The sequence below is a fragment of the Zootermopsis nevadensis genome, unplaced genomic scaffold, assembly GCF_977971745.1.
Source record: "Zootermopsis nevadensis isolate Lab colony 2312 unplaced genomic scaffold, Znev_1.0 Znev_ptg000031l, whole genome shotgun sequence".
NCBI lineage: Eukaryota > Metazoa > Arthropoda > Insecta > Blattodea > Termopsidae > Zootermopsis > Zootermopsis nevadensis.
In genome coordinates this window covers 5,582,874-5,599,107 of record NW_028259163.1, presented here as the reverse complement: position 1 = coordinate 5,599,107, position 16,234 = coordinate 5,582,874, and the positions used below count along the sequence as shown (strand labels likewise).

General features: G+C 38.7%; 1 protein-coding gene across 1 annotated transcript in view; it reads left to right on the top strand.

Annotated features, from left to right (window-relative positions):
* The window catches only part of LOC110834451 (potassium channel subfamily K member 15), a 39,753-nt gene extending 26,033 nt beyond the window's left edge, over positions 1–13,720 (top strand). Inside the window, exons 2-5 of the mRNA XM_022073621.2 lie at positions 675–993; positions 9,817–10,179; positions 12,299–12,534; positions 13,310–13,720. Coding sequence (XP_021929313.1) covers positions 675–993; positions 9,817–10,179; positions 12,299–12,534; positions 13,310–13,441 — 1,050 coding nt within the window. The 3' untranslated portion in view covers positions 13,442–13,720. The remainder of the gene's footprint in view (positions 1–674; positions 994–9,816; positions 10,180–12,298; positions 12,535–13,309) is intronic.
* Positions 13,721–16,234: the final 2,514 nt, after the last annotated feature.

Here is a 16,234-nt window from a genome sequence, read left to right as displayed (position 1 = left end):
TAATTTTAGTCGAGTGATAACATTTCTCATGTTTTAACCTTCGGCACATTTGGATGTAAGTTTTCTAAGCCGAAACCTGACGCTGGATATTTTGTTCTCCTCTCATTAACAAAATTTATTTTGAAGAGTCTTCGATAAAGAATAAGTTGAACGAGAGAGAGACATCTGTATTCTGTTACAAGAACCCGAAGATTCAATATATTTTCGTCATATTTGACATGTTCTGAAACTAGTTTCTTTCACCTCTATTGTCAGAAGCAACTTTTGTAAGAACCGTCTTAATTTTATCCTCCGAAATCGTCCTCTGAGTTATAAGAAGCTATTTGCCATTAAAATTCTGTATGAATTCAAACTACATACCCAACCCATCCTAGCCTCATACAGTTAACTATTTCAGCAATAGTAAGTGATTTATATGAATCGCGAAGTCTTTTATTATACGATGCAATTATCTTTTAACTTCGCATATCCAAATATTTTTCTGTGAACATTGTTTTTAAACACTTATAATTTATATTCCTCCCTAAAACAGAAGGATTTTGTAAAATCTTTGTAATTTATGATAACAGTATTTAACTAAATAACGATTTCCAGCTTCCATTGTTTATTTAACCCCATTTGTATTTGTAAGAAAGTTCTTGCAGTTTTTCATAATTTCCTCTTTTGTCAACCAGGTTTTCAACGAATTAGAATCTCCGGCAGAAGTGTCGTTGCTGAAAGATTTGCAGATTAGTGTCCTCAAGGAGCGGCAATTTTTGATACACACTATACTTAACCACACTATCTTAAATTCGGAATATGATCACAGTGACCGGTTACGTAACCTGACTTCATTAGTATCTCATAAGTTGAGTGACTATGAAAAAGTCGTCCAGGAGGCCGTGAGAGGTGGAGTCTCACTGCCACAAGATCCTAATAATCCAGCACCACAGCCGACTAGATGGAACTTCCTTCAGGCTGTATTCTTTGCCTCAACCGTACTCACAACTATTGGTAAGTATGCTGTCCAGAGATGTATGAACGTAGAGATAAAAGAAACAGATTTCTTACATCTTAACTCTATGAATATCCATGTCTTTAATCTCTTGTTAACCTACATTTGACCTAACCTATTCTGTATCTGGTTTTTAAAGGAGTCAGTAACACGAGATAAAGAAAACTTATGAATGAGTAACTTCATGATTTATAGGCGTCGCCAAATATTATCCCAGTCACCTCTTGATTAAAATAAAACTTAACAAAAATGTGGCCAACTGCTCTTTTAAAATATTCCATGTATTAAAATGGCTTCATAACCTCAATGAATCAGCATCAGAAGAAGGGAATTTTGATGTCGTGTTTTTATCTTTAATAATTATGCATTTGGGAGCCATCTATGAACAGACGGGATGACATACAGCACAAACATGGACGAACGCATACAGGAAACAAAGCCTGCCCCAAATTATAAGATTTTAAGGTTATATACATGTCTGTAAACTTAGTTAAATGATTTAGTTAGGTTATCAGGATCATCAAAGCATGAAGAATGAAACTGGCGAGGCATGTAACACACGTGGGAAATGGAAGGATAATATTAAAATTGTTAAAAAGATTTGAGGTTGTAGGCCGAATGCACCTAGTTAAGGTAACGACAGGTGATAGGCTCTGTTTAACATACTGATGTGTCGTCACATTTCATAAAAGGCGGAGAATTTCTTGATTACCCAAGCCACTACAAGGTTCTTAAAAAGTCTCCGATGCATGGAGCATAGATAATATTATCTAAGGTGATTCATAATCAACCACTCTGTTGTAGCAAACCTTTTGAATAAATAGTAGTTTAAGTAACAATAACCAATGAGGATTTTATTACAAGATACAAGATAAATACTGAATATAATAAAGAGTTATATTTGTTTATGTAATTTAATGGTATGGGCGGAGCATGAGACACAAAGGGAAGGAAAACTCAGAAGAATTAGGCATTGATTGGAGGATAATATTAAAATGGATTTCATACAAAAAGAATCGGAACGTGTTTGCTGGATTCAACTGGCTTACGATAGGAGACAGTTGTGTAATTTTGTGAACACGGTAACGAACGTTAAGTTTTCATAAAAGGGAGGGTTTATTGACCAGCTTAGTGATGTCAGTCTCTTAAAAAGAGTTTTAGTCCATGGAGTTAGTTTGCTAGTTAGTTATTTAGTTTAATCATCTGTACTCCTCCCCCAGTATTGTCAGGGTCATTAAGTCGAGAAGAATGAGATGGGCTGGGCATGTAGCGAGCATGGATGGGACAAGAGGTGTGCACCGGGTATTGGTTGGGAAGCCTGAGGGGAAGAGACCGCTGGGGAGACGTAGACGTAGATGGGAGGATAATATCAGGCGGGATCTATGGGAGATAGGAGTCGAAGGGGGACTGGATTTTGTTGGCCCAGGACATTGTTCGGTGGAGGGCTTTGGTTAATTCGGTGATGAACCTTCGGGTTCGGTAAGCCATCTAGTTAGTTAGTTAGTATTCCGAAAAATCAGGATGAATCCACTGACAAAATACAACCGAAAAATGAAACAAGCATGTTCTTCCAATTATATCTGTATGTTTACGAAATAAATTAATATAATACTAAAACTATTATCTGATAACACGTTTCTATAATAGTGTAAGTGTGATGACTTGTGAGGTTTGAAATAAGAACTATTTGTGATCCGTATAAATTCTTTCAAAAGTTTAGTTCATCTTTTGCCAAATAGCATGAATTCGTTTTTACAAGGAAAATATGACAATCAAAAGGTGTTTTACATTTCTTTTGATTTTACCCTTACTAACGAATTGCTTAATATTCACCAAATTCACAAGAAATTGTAAGGAAAGTCTAGGGGCTTCAAAGTTGCTGAAAAATCAAGATTCCTTTCGGCTAAGTCCTGAATCTAAAATGACACGAAGCTGAATTATAAATAGCCCTAAATATATTTATATTATTCAATTTTATCCTTTACGTATCCTGGCTTTACGTCTTATTTCTGAACTCCACAGAACATTCATGGTTTATTGCTTCAGTCTTAATTTAAAACCAACAAACAATGAAACAGATTTCGCCATGTAACATGAAATCGCAGCTCGCAGCTTTTCATAAATCATACGAATTCTGTTTGCTAGGGCGTCAGAAGTATGCAGACGTATACATCGTGCTCTGTCTGATGCTAGTTGAGAGCAGGAACAAACAGGCGAAGGTCTATTCGAAAATTACCCAACTGCCCATATGGTTAGGATTTCAGGTTGTCACAGCGGTGAGTCTGAAGATTCCTGTCTTCTGGGTTCTTGCGCTGTGTAGTCTCATAGAAGTTTACTGACGTTTCAGAGGTCATACTGCCTCCGTCATCAGAGTATGAAGATTTCTGTCTTCTGGGTTGTAGCGCTGTGTAGTCTCATAGAAGTTTACTGACGTTTCAGAGGTCATACTGCCTCCGTCATCAGAGTATGAAGATTTCTGTCTTCTGGGTTGTTGCGCTGTGTAGTCTCATAGAAGTTTACTGACGTTTCAGAGGTCATACTGCCTCCATCATCAGAGTATGAAGATTTCTGTCTTCTGGGTTGTTGCGCTGTGTAGTCTGGTCGATGTTAACCAACGTTTCAGAGGTCATACTGCCTCCGTCATCAGAGTATGAAGATTTCTGTCTTCTGGGTTGTTGCGCTGTGTAGTCTGGTCGATGTTTACCAACGTTTCAGAGGTCATACTGCCTCTGTAATCAGGGCGATGAAGATTTCTGTCTTCTGGGTTGTTGCGCTGTGTAGTCTGGTCGATGTTTACCAACGTTTCAGAGGTCATACTGCCTCTGTCATCAGGGCGATGAAGATTTCTGTCTTCTGGGTTGTTGCGCTGTGTAGTCTGGTCGATGTTTACCAACGTTTCAGAGGTCATACTGCCTCCGTCATCAGAGTATGAAGATTTCTGTCTTCTGGGTTGTTGCGCTGTGTAGTCTGGTCGATGTTTACCAACGTTTCAGAGGTCATACTGCCTCTGTAATCAGGGCGATGAAGATTTCTGTCTTCTGGGTTGTTGCGCTGTGTAGTCTGGTCGATGTTTACCAACGTTTCAGAGGTCATACTGCCTCTGTCATCAGGGCGATGAAGATTTCTGTCTTCTGGGTTGTTGCGCTGTGTAGTCTGGTCGATGTTTACCAACGTTTCAGAGGTCGTACTGCCTCCATCATCAGGGCGATGAAGATTTCTGTCTTCTGGGTTGTTGCGCTGTGTAGTCTCATAGAAGTTTACTGACGTTTCAGAGGTCATACTGCCTCCATCATCAGAGTATGAAGATTTCTGTCTTCTGGGTTGTTGCGCTGTGTAGTCTGGTCGATGTTAACCAACGTTTCAGAGGTCATACTGCCTCCGTCATCAGAGTATGAAGATTTCTGTCTTCTGGGTTGTTGCGCTGTGTAGTCTGGTCGATGTTTACCAACGTTTCAGAGGTCATACTGCCTCTGTAATCAGGGCGATGAAGATTTCTGTCTTCTGGGTTGTTGCGCTGTGTAGTCTGGTCGATGTTTACCAACGTTTCAGAGGTCATACTGCCTCTGTCATCAGGGCGATGAAGATTTCTGTCTTCTGGGTTGTTGCGCTGTGTAGTCTGGTCGATGTTTACCAACGTTTCAGAGGTCGTACTGCCTCCATCATCAGAGCGATGAAGATTTCTGTCTTCTGGGTTGTTGAGCTGTGTAGTCTGGTCGATGTTTACCAACGTTTCAGAGGTCATACTGCCTCTGTCATCAGGGCGATGAAGATTTCTGTCTTCTGGGTTGTTGCGCTGTGTAGTCTGGTCGATGTTTACCAACGTTTCAGAGGTCATACTGCCTCCGTCATCAGAGTATGAAGATTTCCGTCTTCTGGGTTGTTGCGCTGTGTAGTCTGGTCGATGTTTACCAACGTTTCAGAGGTCGTACTGCCTCCATCATCAGAGCGATGAAGATTTCTGTTTTCTGGGTTGTTGCGTTGTGTAGTCTGGTCGATGTTTACCAACGTTTCAGAGGTCATACTGCCTCCGTCATCAGAGTATGAAGATTTCTGTCTTCTGGGTTGTAGCGCTGTGTAGTCTCATAGAAGTTTACTGACGTTTCAGAGGTCATACTGCCTCCGTCATCAGAGTATGAAGATTTCTGTCTTCTGGGTTGTTGCGCTGTGTAGTCTCATAGAAGTTTACTGACGTTTCAGAGGTCATACTGCCTCCATCATCAGAGTATGAAGATTTCTGTCTTCTGGGTTGTTGCGCTGTGTAGTCTGGTCGATGTTAACCAACGTTTCAGAGGTCATACTGCCTCCGTCATCAGAGTATGAAGATTTCTGTCTTCTGGGTTGTTGCGCTGTGTAGTCTGGTCGATGTTTACCAACGTTTCAGAGGTCATACTGCCTCTGTAATCAGGGCGATGAAGATTTCTGTCTTCTGGGTTGTTGCGCTGTGTAGTCTGGTCGATGTTTACCAACGTTTCAGAGGTCATACTGCCTCTGTCATCAGGGCGATGAAGATTTCTGTCTTCTGGGTTGTTGCGCTGTGTAGTCTGGTCGATGTTTACCAACGTTTCAGAGGTCATACTGCCTCCGTCATCAGAGTATGAAGATTTCCGTCTTCTGGGTTGTTGCGCTGTGTAGTCTGGTCGATGTTTACCAACGTTTCAGAGGTCGTACTGCCTCCATCATCAGAGCGATGAAGATTTCTGTTTTCTGGGTTGTTGCGTTGTGTAGTCTGGTCGATGTTTACCAACGTTTCAGAGGTCATACTGCCTCCGTCATCAGAGTATGAAGATTTCTGTCTTCTGGGTTGTAGCGCTGTGTAGTCTCATAGAAGTTTACTGACGTTTCAGAGGTCATACTGCCTCCGTCATCAGAGTATGAAGATTTCTGTCTTCTGGGTTGTTGCGCTGTGTAGTCTCATAGAAGTTTACTGACGTTTCAGAGGTCATACTGCCTCCATCATCAGAGTATGAAGATTTCTGTCTTCTGGGTTGTTGCGCTGTGTAGTCTGGTCGATGTTAACCAACGTTTCAGAGGTCATACTGCCTCCGTCATCAGAGTATGAAGATTTCTGTCTTCTGGGTTGTTGCGCTGTGTAGTCTGGTCGATGTTTACCAACGTTTCAGAGGTCATACTGCCTCTGTAATCAGGGCGATGAAGATTTCTGTCTTCTGGGTTGTTGCGCTGTGTAGTCTGGTCGATGTTTACCAACGTTTCAGAGGTCATACTGCCTCTGTCATCAGGGCGATGAAGATTTCTGTCTTCTGGGTTGTTGCGCTGTGTAGTCTGGTCGATGTTTACCAACGTTTCAGAGGTCATACTGCCTCCGTCATCAGAGTATGAAGATTTCTGTCTTCTGGGTTGTTGCGCTGTGTAGTCTGGTCGATGTTTACCAACGTTTCAGAGGTCATACTGCCTCTGTAATCAGGGCGATGAAGATTTCTGTCTTCTGGGTTGTTGCGCTGTGTAGTCTGGTCGATGTTTACCAACGTTTCAGAGGTCATACTGCCTCTGTCATCAGGGCGATGAAGATTTCTGTCTTCTGGGTTGTTGCGCTGTGTAGTCTGGTCGATGTTTACCAACGTTTCAGAGGTCGTACTGCCTCCATCATCAGGGCGATGAAGATTTCTGTCTTCTGGGTTGTTGCGCTGTGTAGTCTCATAGAAGTTTACTGACGTTTCAGAGGTCATACTGCCTCCATCATCAGAGTATGAAGATTTCTGTCTTCTGGGTTGTTGCGCTGTGTAGTCTGGTCGATGTTAACCAACGTTTCAGAGGTCATACTGCCTCCGTCATCAGAGTATGAAGATTTCTGTCTTCTGGGTTGTTGCGCTGTGTAGTCTGGTCGATGTTTACCAACGTTTCAGAGGTCATACTGCCTCTGTAATCAGGGCGATGAAGATTTCTGTCTTCTGGGTTGTTGCGCTGTGTAGTCTGGTCGATGTTTACCAACGTTTCAGAGGTCATACTGCCTCTGTCATCAGGGCGATGAAGATTTCTGTCTTCTGGGTTGTTGCGCTGTGTAGTCTGGTCGATGTTTACCAACGTTTCAGAGGTCGTACTGCCTCCATCATCAGAGCGATGAAGATTTCTGTCTTCTGGGTTGTTGAGCTGTGTAGTCTGGTCGATGTTTACCAACGTTTCAGAGGTCATACTGCCTCTGTCATCAGGGCGATGAAGATTTCTGTCTTCTGGGTTGTTGCGCTGTGTAGTCTGGTCGATGTTTACCAACGTTTCAGAGGTCATACTGCCTCCGTCATCAGAGTATGAAGATTTCCGTCTTCTGGGTTGTTGCGCTGTGTAGTCTGGTCGATGTTTACCAACGTTTCAGAGGTCGTACTGCCTCCATCATCAGAGCGATGAAGATTTCTGTTTTCTGGGTTGTTGCGTTGTGTAGTCTGGTCGATGTTTACCAACGTTTCAGAGGTCATACTGCCTCCGTCATCAGAGTATGAAGATTTCTGTCTTCTGGGTTGTAGCGCTGTGTAGTCTCATAGAAGTTTAGTGACGTTTCAGAGGTCATACTGCCTCTGAGCCCTCAAAACTAAACAATTAACCAAGAAACTAATTCCATGGAGTATAACTCTTTCTGAGAGACTGATACCACTCAGCTAATCAAGAAATTATCAGCCTTTTATGGAAATCATGGGTTCGTAATCGTAAAGTTTCCCAGAGACCGGCTATCCTGACTGGTGATTGTTATGGTTTTACTAAGTCCTCCATGAAATGCTGTGGTAATACCTTAAAGTAGGTCACGGCCGCTTTCTTCCAAATCCTTTTAAATTCATTATTCATTATCATCCTCTCATTCGACGCATTATAGTCTGAGCGACTGAAACAGTGTCGTTTTAAATAAAGTATGTATATCTTATGGCAATGTTTTTGAAACGTAATAGCCAATTCTTGTTGTCATTCCTATATATTAAAAAATAACAAATTGTCATAATATGTACTAAAATATAAATTTTACTAAATGTGTAACAAATTACTGTGGAATTAAGCTTACATGTTATTTTAAATTACTCTTGCAACAGATTATGGCATAATTTTTACCTGGAAAAATATTTGATGGTACTTTAAAGCCAATAGATTTTGTGACACTTGTACGTAATGAAACAGGCAACATTTGAAAAGCAATTTATTTTCCATAGGGATAACCAAGCTTGTAGGAGCTAGTAACTAATTATAAATATTTCGCTGGCTTCGTTGTAAGTGATGTCGATCCCTGTGACCAGCGGGTCACCAGTTCGATCACGCTAGTCTAAACTCTTCTTCAATAAGACTTGCTTTCGACTTTGAGAGGTAATTAAAATTTTTACAAATTATTAAAGTATCCTAAGATAAAAGTATTAATTAGCTTTTGGATATCCGATGGCAGAAATGTTATATACGAAGGAAAATATGACTATTTTAACCCCTTAAAGCCGGAAGTCACTTAAATACTATTTAATAATTCGGTCCGTACCACATAGAAACAATATATTTCAACATTACAAATATAAAATTGTTAACGCCGTTTAAGAAAATAATCTCTGTCTACACCGAAAATGATATAAATACAATAAAAATTCTGTTTTGTTACTTGTTAAAGAAGTTGGGACATCTTTTGACACTAGGTTTTAAAGTGCTAAGAGGGTGTCAGATACGATTTTATCATAGGAAATTATGAAGCTTGTATCGCTACATTTAGTGTTCTTTCGGTAATAAAAAGGGGGCCGAGTTGAAAGGTTACTTCAGAACTGATATATTTTACGACCATATGGCTGGATTCTGGCATCTTCATGTACTGGTAACATATATAAGTTAGCGGCAACACCAATGCTCAACGACGGCTTCCAAAAACAACAATTCTATCATCACAGGACACGCCAGGCCTCTCGCTGTTTCTACAGTAAAATAATAAGCTCAAGTACACTTGTACCAGTCTTATTTATTTGGTTTAATAATAAAAGAGTGAAACGCGAAAGAAAATCTGCGTCAACTACAGAATCTGACGTTTTTTTGTCGTTGAAAATAAATCGACTTAATTTTGACTCAACAGTCGCGCTTTTAGACATCGATATTAATAAGGATGTCCTGTGACGAGAATAGTCGAGTCCGGTGGCGTCGTACATCAATCGAATCGATAATTTGTAAAATCGACTTTTATTGAGAATTCAGTTACTGCTCCCGTGGCAATCACCAAGAGAAAATTAATCTTTTCTCATTCTGCACGTGTTCAGCCCCATTTATCTTCTGGTTCCCTGTAAAACTAAATGAATCTGGGACTGATGTTATTATACTACTGGGGTTTGTTTAGGATTTGACCATAAACAAATCACTTAAACCCACAAGAAGTTAAATAGGCCACCCTAGCATTGGCAAAAAGGCAAAAACCACATGAGTCATGCAGTGGCCCTTCGGTATTATGTAGATACTTCTAAAACAACACAAGTCCAAAAAGTAATTTCAGCGTATAACGCTAGATGAAAAATTAGTTACTTGCAAATTGTTGTTGATGGTAAAGGTAAATTGAAAAATAGGTAATGTATATGATAGCACGTATCATTCGATTTTATCGAAATCGATTTTTTGTGGGATTGCTTAGTTTCACAAATGAATAGTTTAATTTAAAAAAACTTTTCCCTTATTCAAAGAGGAGAAATACACATTTGGTTTGTGTTTTACGTAGCATTCATTAAGAATCTTGCAGGTGAAGATAAGTGCCTTTTAATTCAATAAATGTCAATAAATTCTTTGAAAAACTTAGCGACTATTTGTTTCTCAGAAATGACTGTGTTCGTTTGTGATTTGTACCTAGCGTTAGGTTATCTTCTTTTGTCTCGCAGGTTACGGTAACATTGTACCGGCGACGTTCTCGGGACGTGTGTTCTGCATTGTGTTCGCGCTGGTGGGGATTCCCCTGACGCTGAGCGTCATAGCGTCGATGGGCCATATCTTCGCGACTGCCGTGTCGTCCCTGTACGCACGCGTGAGAAAGCATCTGCCACCCGCTCCTGGCATCCTAACGCGCGTCAGCATTGCAGCTCGTCGTTCGCTGATGGCCGTCGCCGCCATCCTATTCCTCTTCCTGTACCTGGCTGCAGGTGCGGGTCTCTTCATGCTCTGGGAAGAAGACTGGACCTTTTTCGAAGGCTTCTACTTCTGTTTCGTCACCATGACTACCATTGGCTTTGGTGACCTCGTCCCAAGTACGTGGCCGGATTAGTGCTTGGCAGATACGTTGTATCAACTGCTAAGTTTTATGCCCTCTAATGCAGTCGTCACAACATTTCGTTGTTCAAGGTCACAGAAGAATTTTACAACTTTGAAACATGAACTACGCAGAACAGGAGAGTAAAGACAATTCAGAACTCGCAGTGTAGTAAATCTAGATATGTTGTACCCTAAAAAGGGGAACAAGTCTTTACGTGACCTTGAAACATGCAATTTGGTGAAGGATTCTTTAGAAATACACGCAAAATATTAGGATATTGCGGTTACAGTACTCAATTCATCTGTGAGACTTTGAATATTTGTCATACACGTCTTAGAATGCTATAAATTAAAATGTGAAACATAAAATTTTATGTAATTGTAACACTTTGTCTCGGATTTTGGGGGAGGGTTATATGAGGGAACACTAAAAGGGACTAAGTAAAATAATTAAGATCTTCGCACTTTGTACTCCTTATTCGTTAATTTAAAAATAAATTGAAATGGGTTGGCCATGTAACACGCGCAATTTGTAAGAACCCCAGAAGGTAAGATTAAAATTAATTTAATAGATGGTAAATGTTTGAACTGTAGTCTGAATGTATGATTTAAAGCTTTAAAGACAATTAAGAAAGAATCTTAGGTTTTTGGTCCAGCAAGTATTAACCTTCTTTCCATAGTTCATATTAGAAAAAGCCCTCATTCATTTGTATAAATGACTGTTATTTAGAATATAATTATCCATTACTTCTTAGTTAAACGAGTAGTTATCCAAGAAATATGGAGTGGTATGAAGACATATAATTGCTTTCCATATTAAAATAAATTTATAGACTTTAGTGGCTCGTCAACAATATATTTTAAATGTTTTTAATTAATTTCAAACTTGTTCCGTGTGATGAAAATATTCTTGGTTTTCTTCATGTGCTAAAGAATTATATAACTTCTGAAAAACAAATGGTGAATCTTGCGGCCAGAAAACTGCGATTTGAAATATTTAATATTGGTTCAGATAGTCTTTCCGTCAGAATGTTTAATGTCGAACACTATTGAACACGTATTGATAACATTTTGTATTTGTGTCTGCAGTGAAAGTAAATTGAATTTGATATATATCGGTCCAATTTACATGAAACTTAAATATAATTTTCTTTCATTTTCAGAAATATCTCGTCGTACAAAAAAAAACATTATGTTAGCTTAAATAGAAATTTTCGAACCAAGGTCCGTCGACACTTTTCGTACGGTCCGTGTACATTTTTTTAATACGTGTCATTCTAGTAACCTACTCATCCTGTTAAGAGATTGTATTGTGTTTTCTTTGAGGTAAGATCTAAACTTGACGTCGGGTTTCAAAGTGTTAATGATGTCAGTTTGATGAGCATTAAGTTAAAATGTTTGCAACAGTAGGAATAATTTAACAGAATTTTGAATAAACTGCAGAGAATATTCGTTATGTTGTAATTTATAAAGTTGCAGCCTGAGAGTCGATAAGAATCGGAAGATATGACTAACAGTCGAAAGTAGAAAAGTGGAAATTTTGAAAACTCTTATCTTTAAATACAGTTGCCATTAATATCTACCACTTCTATTTCAAATACTTTCGGACATGGTGAAAAATTTCGAAAATTTCGTTGGTCTTATACATTATTTTGTGTAGTGTGACTGGTTTTAAAAAAGTGGGTTTGTGTTTATAAAACTATATTCTTTATTCGCAATCAACATCAATTAAATTTTATGGGTGTACGTATCCACATTTATCCAACTTCCGTGCAAATTAAATTGAGGATGAATTAACTGAAAAAGAGGTGATCAGTGGAAGTAGTTATATTTATTATGGATAGGGGCGCATGAAATAGAAATTACAATGTGGAGATCCCAGGGCAGCGTCTGCTCATCCTTCTACAGTGAGAATATTTGGCAGCTGTGCCGCTACGATAAGTAAATGCGGCAGTCGACTCAGTGATTGCGGATATTGGAAAGACCGTGCCACCGGCACAGTCGTCAAATATTCTCATTGTAAAAATTTGAATTGTGATTAATTCTTCAAGTTTCAGGAGTAAAATCGAGGAGGTTCTTTAACGATATAATATAAATTATTTTCTTACATTGCAGAGAAGCCTAAATACATGCTGTTGTGCACGTTGTATATCCTAGTGGGCCTAGCCCTCACTTCCACCATCATAGAGCTGGTTCGGCGACAGTATGCGCAATCATGGCGACAGCTCCAGGCATTGTCAGGTCCTTTGGCCGACACCCTGAGGCGACTGGGAGAAAGTGCAGGGGGCGGTATTGACGTAGCTGCACTACACAGGATGCTAACAATAGTCAGCGTTCCACGGCGCATACAGGTAGAAACTATGAATATGTTAATGTACCGTAGTTCTGTCTTGTGACGCTGTGAACTTATATGTTTATGTGCGGTTTATTAATAATAGAAAATTTGTAAAAAATGTCTTGAAACCGATTAAAAAAATGTTATATTAACATAGACGTTACTCATGAGCCACGGTGGTCTAGCGGTTAGAACGCTGGCCTTGTAATCCTGGGGTCTCGGGTTCTATTCCCGGTGGTGCCCGAATTTATAACTTGTGTTGGGCAAGGCCGTGGTCTAGGCAACATGGAGTTTTCCTCCGTGGCATCCCAACAATTACTCCATTCACACACAGAAGAAGGCAATGGCAAACCACTTCTGGATCATCTGCCAAGAACGTATATGAACAGGTCCCAGTCCGAGAAAAGGATGGAAGGATCCTGTCGTCAGACAGAACACTAATAATAATAAGACGTAACTCAAGTCAGGAGAGTTAGAAAAAAAAATATTGAAGTAAAAGCTTCAAAATTGTAATCACATTGCTACAATAGTTGAATTAATGGCATTGTCTCCATACAGTGTTATATCTGTTGAATAATTATCTTCGCAATAATATTTTTGTATAGCCAATACATGAATTTCAAAGATAATTGGCTTTGTGGTAAAATTTTCTTTTAGTGTCATGTTTCCATAAAAAATTATATACTTGTATCGTATTTCCTAAAACAAATTTCTATTTGTGCCGTGTGTCATGGATAAATTTTTCACTTTTAATATATTTCCCGCTCGTTGTGTGTTTTCTGTGTCCACAGTCTGGCGAGTCAGGAGCCAAGGCACGCCGACAGTGGGAAGAAGCCATGGCAGCCATGATACGGGACATCGCGGCGAGCCCAAAACAGCCACCGAAGGTCGTCCAAATCGTCATATACGAGTCCTCGGTTTGACTCCCTTTGAGAGCCTCATATGCCATTATGTTTATTCTCACACAATGAAGTTTCCCGCCTGCAAACACAGAATGGACTAATCGTATATGATCCATTGATTTTTACCATCCGAAATTAAGTTGGTTCGTGGTTATGAAATGTCTTGTAGGTAATTATGTGTCGCATCGGAATTAATCAACATTGTCAGTGTAAAACAGACTACAAAATGTAAATTAAGTGACAGGGCTATTATCATATGCTTGTTACTTAGCTGTAAATAATAAAATAAATAATAAAATATGCTGTCTTTTTTATTCTTGGTACTACTAACTGCAATTTTTCTTAGTTACATATTAATATTTATTCAATTAGTACAAAGGTAAGCTAAACTTATGACTGTAACTGTCATCTGATATTAAATATTTATAAAATTACATCCGTATTCCAACAAATGTTCGTTGTATTTTATAAAGAATGGAAAGTAATAATTTTCTGATAAAGTAGTTAGCCTTGAACTGGCGTAAAAAGTCTCTAGTCGCGTATTCAACAACTAGACAATCCACATATAAATTTAGTTTTTCCACATAAATTTCTTTCTGAAATTTTTGTTTCAATTCATGGCATTCTTTACTCGTCAGCTTAATAAACAAAATCGATTGTCCTCAGGGTTGTCGCCATAAAGTCTGGTAAAAGTTTAGCAATTTCTCAGAGGTCATTGCTACCTCCGTCATACGTTGGTAAATCACCCAAGCAGGTAGCCAGTCAATCAACCGGTTTCTTAAGCATTAGCTCGTATATCCAGTACGAGGTGCGATCGCAAAGTTTCAAGACTGCGCGTATAAAAACAAGTACACTTATCTCAGGTATTAAATTCATCCATCACCCTTGAAGTAGTTCCCCTGGGAGTGAACACAACGATCCCAGCGCCGCTGCCAAGCCTGGAAGCATCCCTGGAAATCTTTCTTTGTCAGCCTGTCAAGCACCATCTGCGATTCTGCCTGAGATAAGTGTACGGGTTTTTATACGCGCAGTCTTGAAACTTTCCGATCGCACCTCGTACTTCTAGCGATGAAAATTAAAAGTGAGTAATCTCGACAAGAAGTGTATTACATAACGTAAGTCTTCAGAGAAAGAAATCTTATTCTGTAACTAGAATTAAGATTTCAGATGGTTAATTTTCTAAGCAGATCTCTTTGAAGTCGAGGAAAAATTCGAAAGGAAACACGAAAGTGATGATGGAAACAGAGTATTGACAGTTTACATTTCTTCTCGTGCATGAAGTTTTATAAGCAATCCACATCCTTCAATGCCGGGATCAAGCCAACAATTTGGGACCGCCAAGACCTTTACCAATACCTCTTTTTCAAGAAAACATATTTGTTAGTTCATTTTCCTTAATATTTGTTTGTTTTCTAAGGACCCTCAGTGATTCATAACAAAACAAACCGAAGTTCTTTTCAAGAATCACTGAAGCACTTATATGATATGACGGGATCTGTCATTTCAAAAATGGAACCAAATGTTAATTCTCTTGCGGAACAAAGACAGGTCGAAATTTAATATAAATCAGGTAAGTCTAGGTTAGGCGATTATTAATGAATTAGAATTATATAACAAGAATTACATTAACATGTCGCATTTGGCTGGGGGGACTGAGAAAACCCACGTAAATCTCTTACAGTATAGCCGGATGTTCGAGTCGAGATTTGAAACTGTGGTCTCCCGGATACGACCTTGACATTCAATAGGCCTGTGTGTCTGTAATGTATGAAATACAAAACTACTATTACCATTACAAAAATTTAATCTTAAATTAACAAACATTGGGTTAAATTCTACAATTACGGAAATCTGATGGCTCTAAGAACAAGGAATAGGATAAATTTTTATCAAGAAAATAAGGCTTGAGGGTCTACACCAGATTCTAATAACCCTGAACAGGTTTACACACTAACAATTAATCATCCACCATTCCCATTTGACGATACATGACTTGTTTATTTCAATAAGCGTCGGTAAGAAACTTAACTACTATACCGGCCTACCTTTACAAGCAGCTGCTTCATATATTGACATCTTCATCTACTGGGTTTTTGTTGTTTTTGGTACAGCCTTGCATTTCATATTACATTACAGACCCGATGATCATAAATTCGAAGCATTGACGCTTTATCTGAGGTGCCATGCATACAGCCATTATAAATTTATTAAAAAATAAATTATTTTAATTAAAAATTTACATTATGTGAAATATTTTTGTTTGTAAGACTCATTTAATGCAGTATTTTACTTATATCTTAATTTAATAATATCCTAAATTGAGTTAAAAACTAATTCGATATTTACCATCGTCCATTTTATTAGTATTCCGAAATTATCCGACATTTAATATTATCCGACCTACTTTCGGTCCGTTTTGGACAGCTAATCGAGACTGTACTTTGCATTAGCCCTTGGTTATTTCTGTTGACAAATTTATTTATATTTGTGCACAGTGGACTCAGCAAATACAGTCTTTACAGAGCGTATATAAAAGAAACTAAAATATATTTTAATTTTCTTGAACGATAATTTTTACTACTATTTTATATAATTTAATTGCATAATTATACAATTCCGCTTGGTATTAAACGCCTCCAATATTGTCTAAAAGACGTAAATAATTCTTGAGTTGACAAATAACATATTTTGAAACTCACTGTTAGTAATTTGCCTAATATGGTAATTCTTAGAAAGTGAAATGCGATTGGCTGATTGAATGCTTTCCTTAAACCCCCCCCCCCCTCTCCTGCCGAGGTATTAAAAAGGCATTCA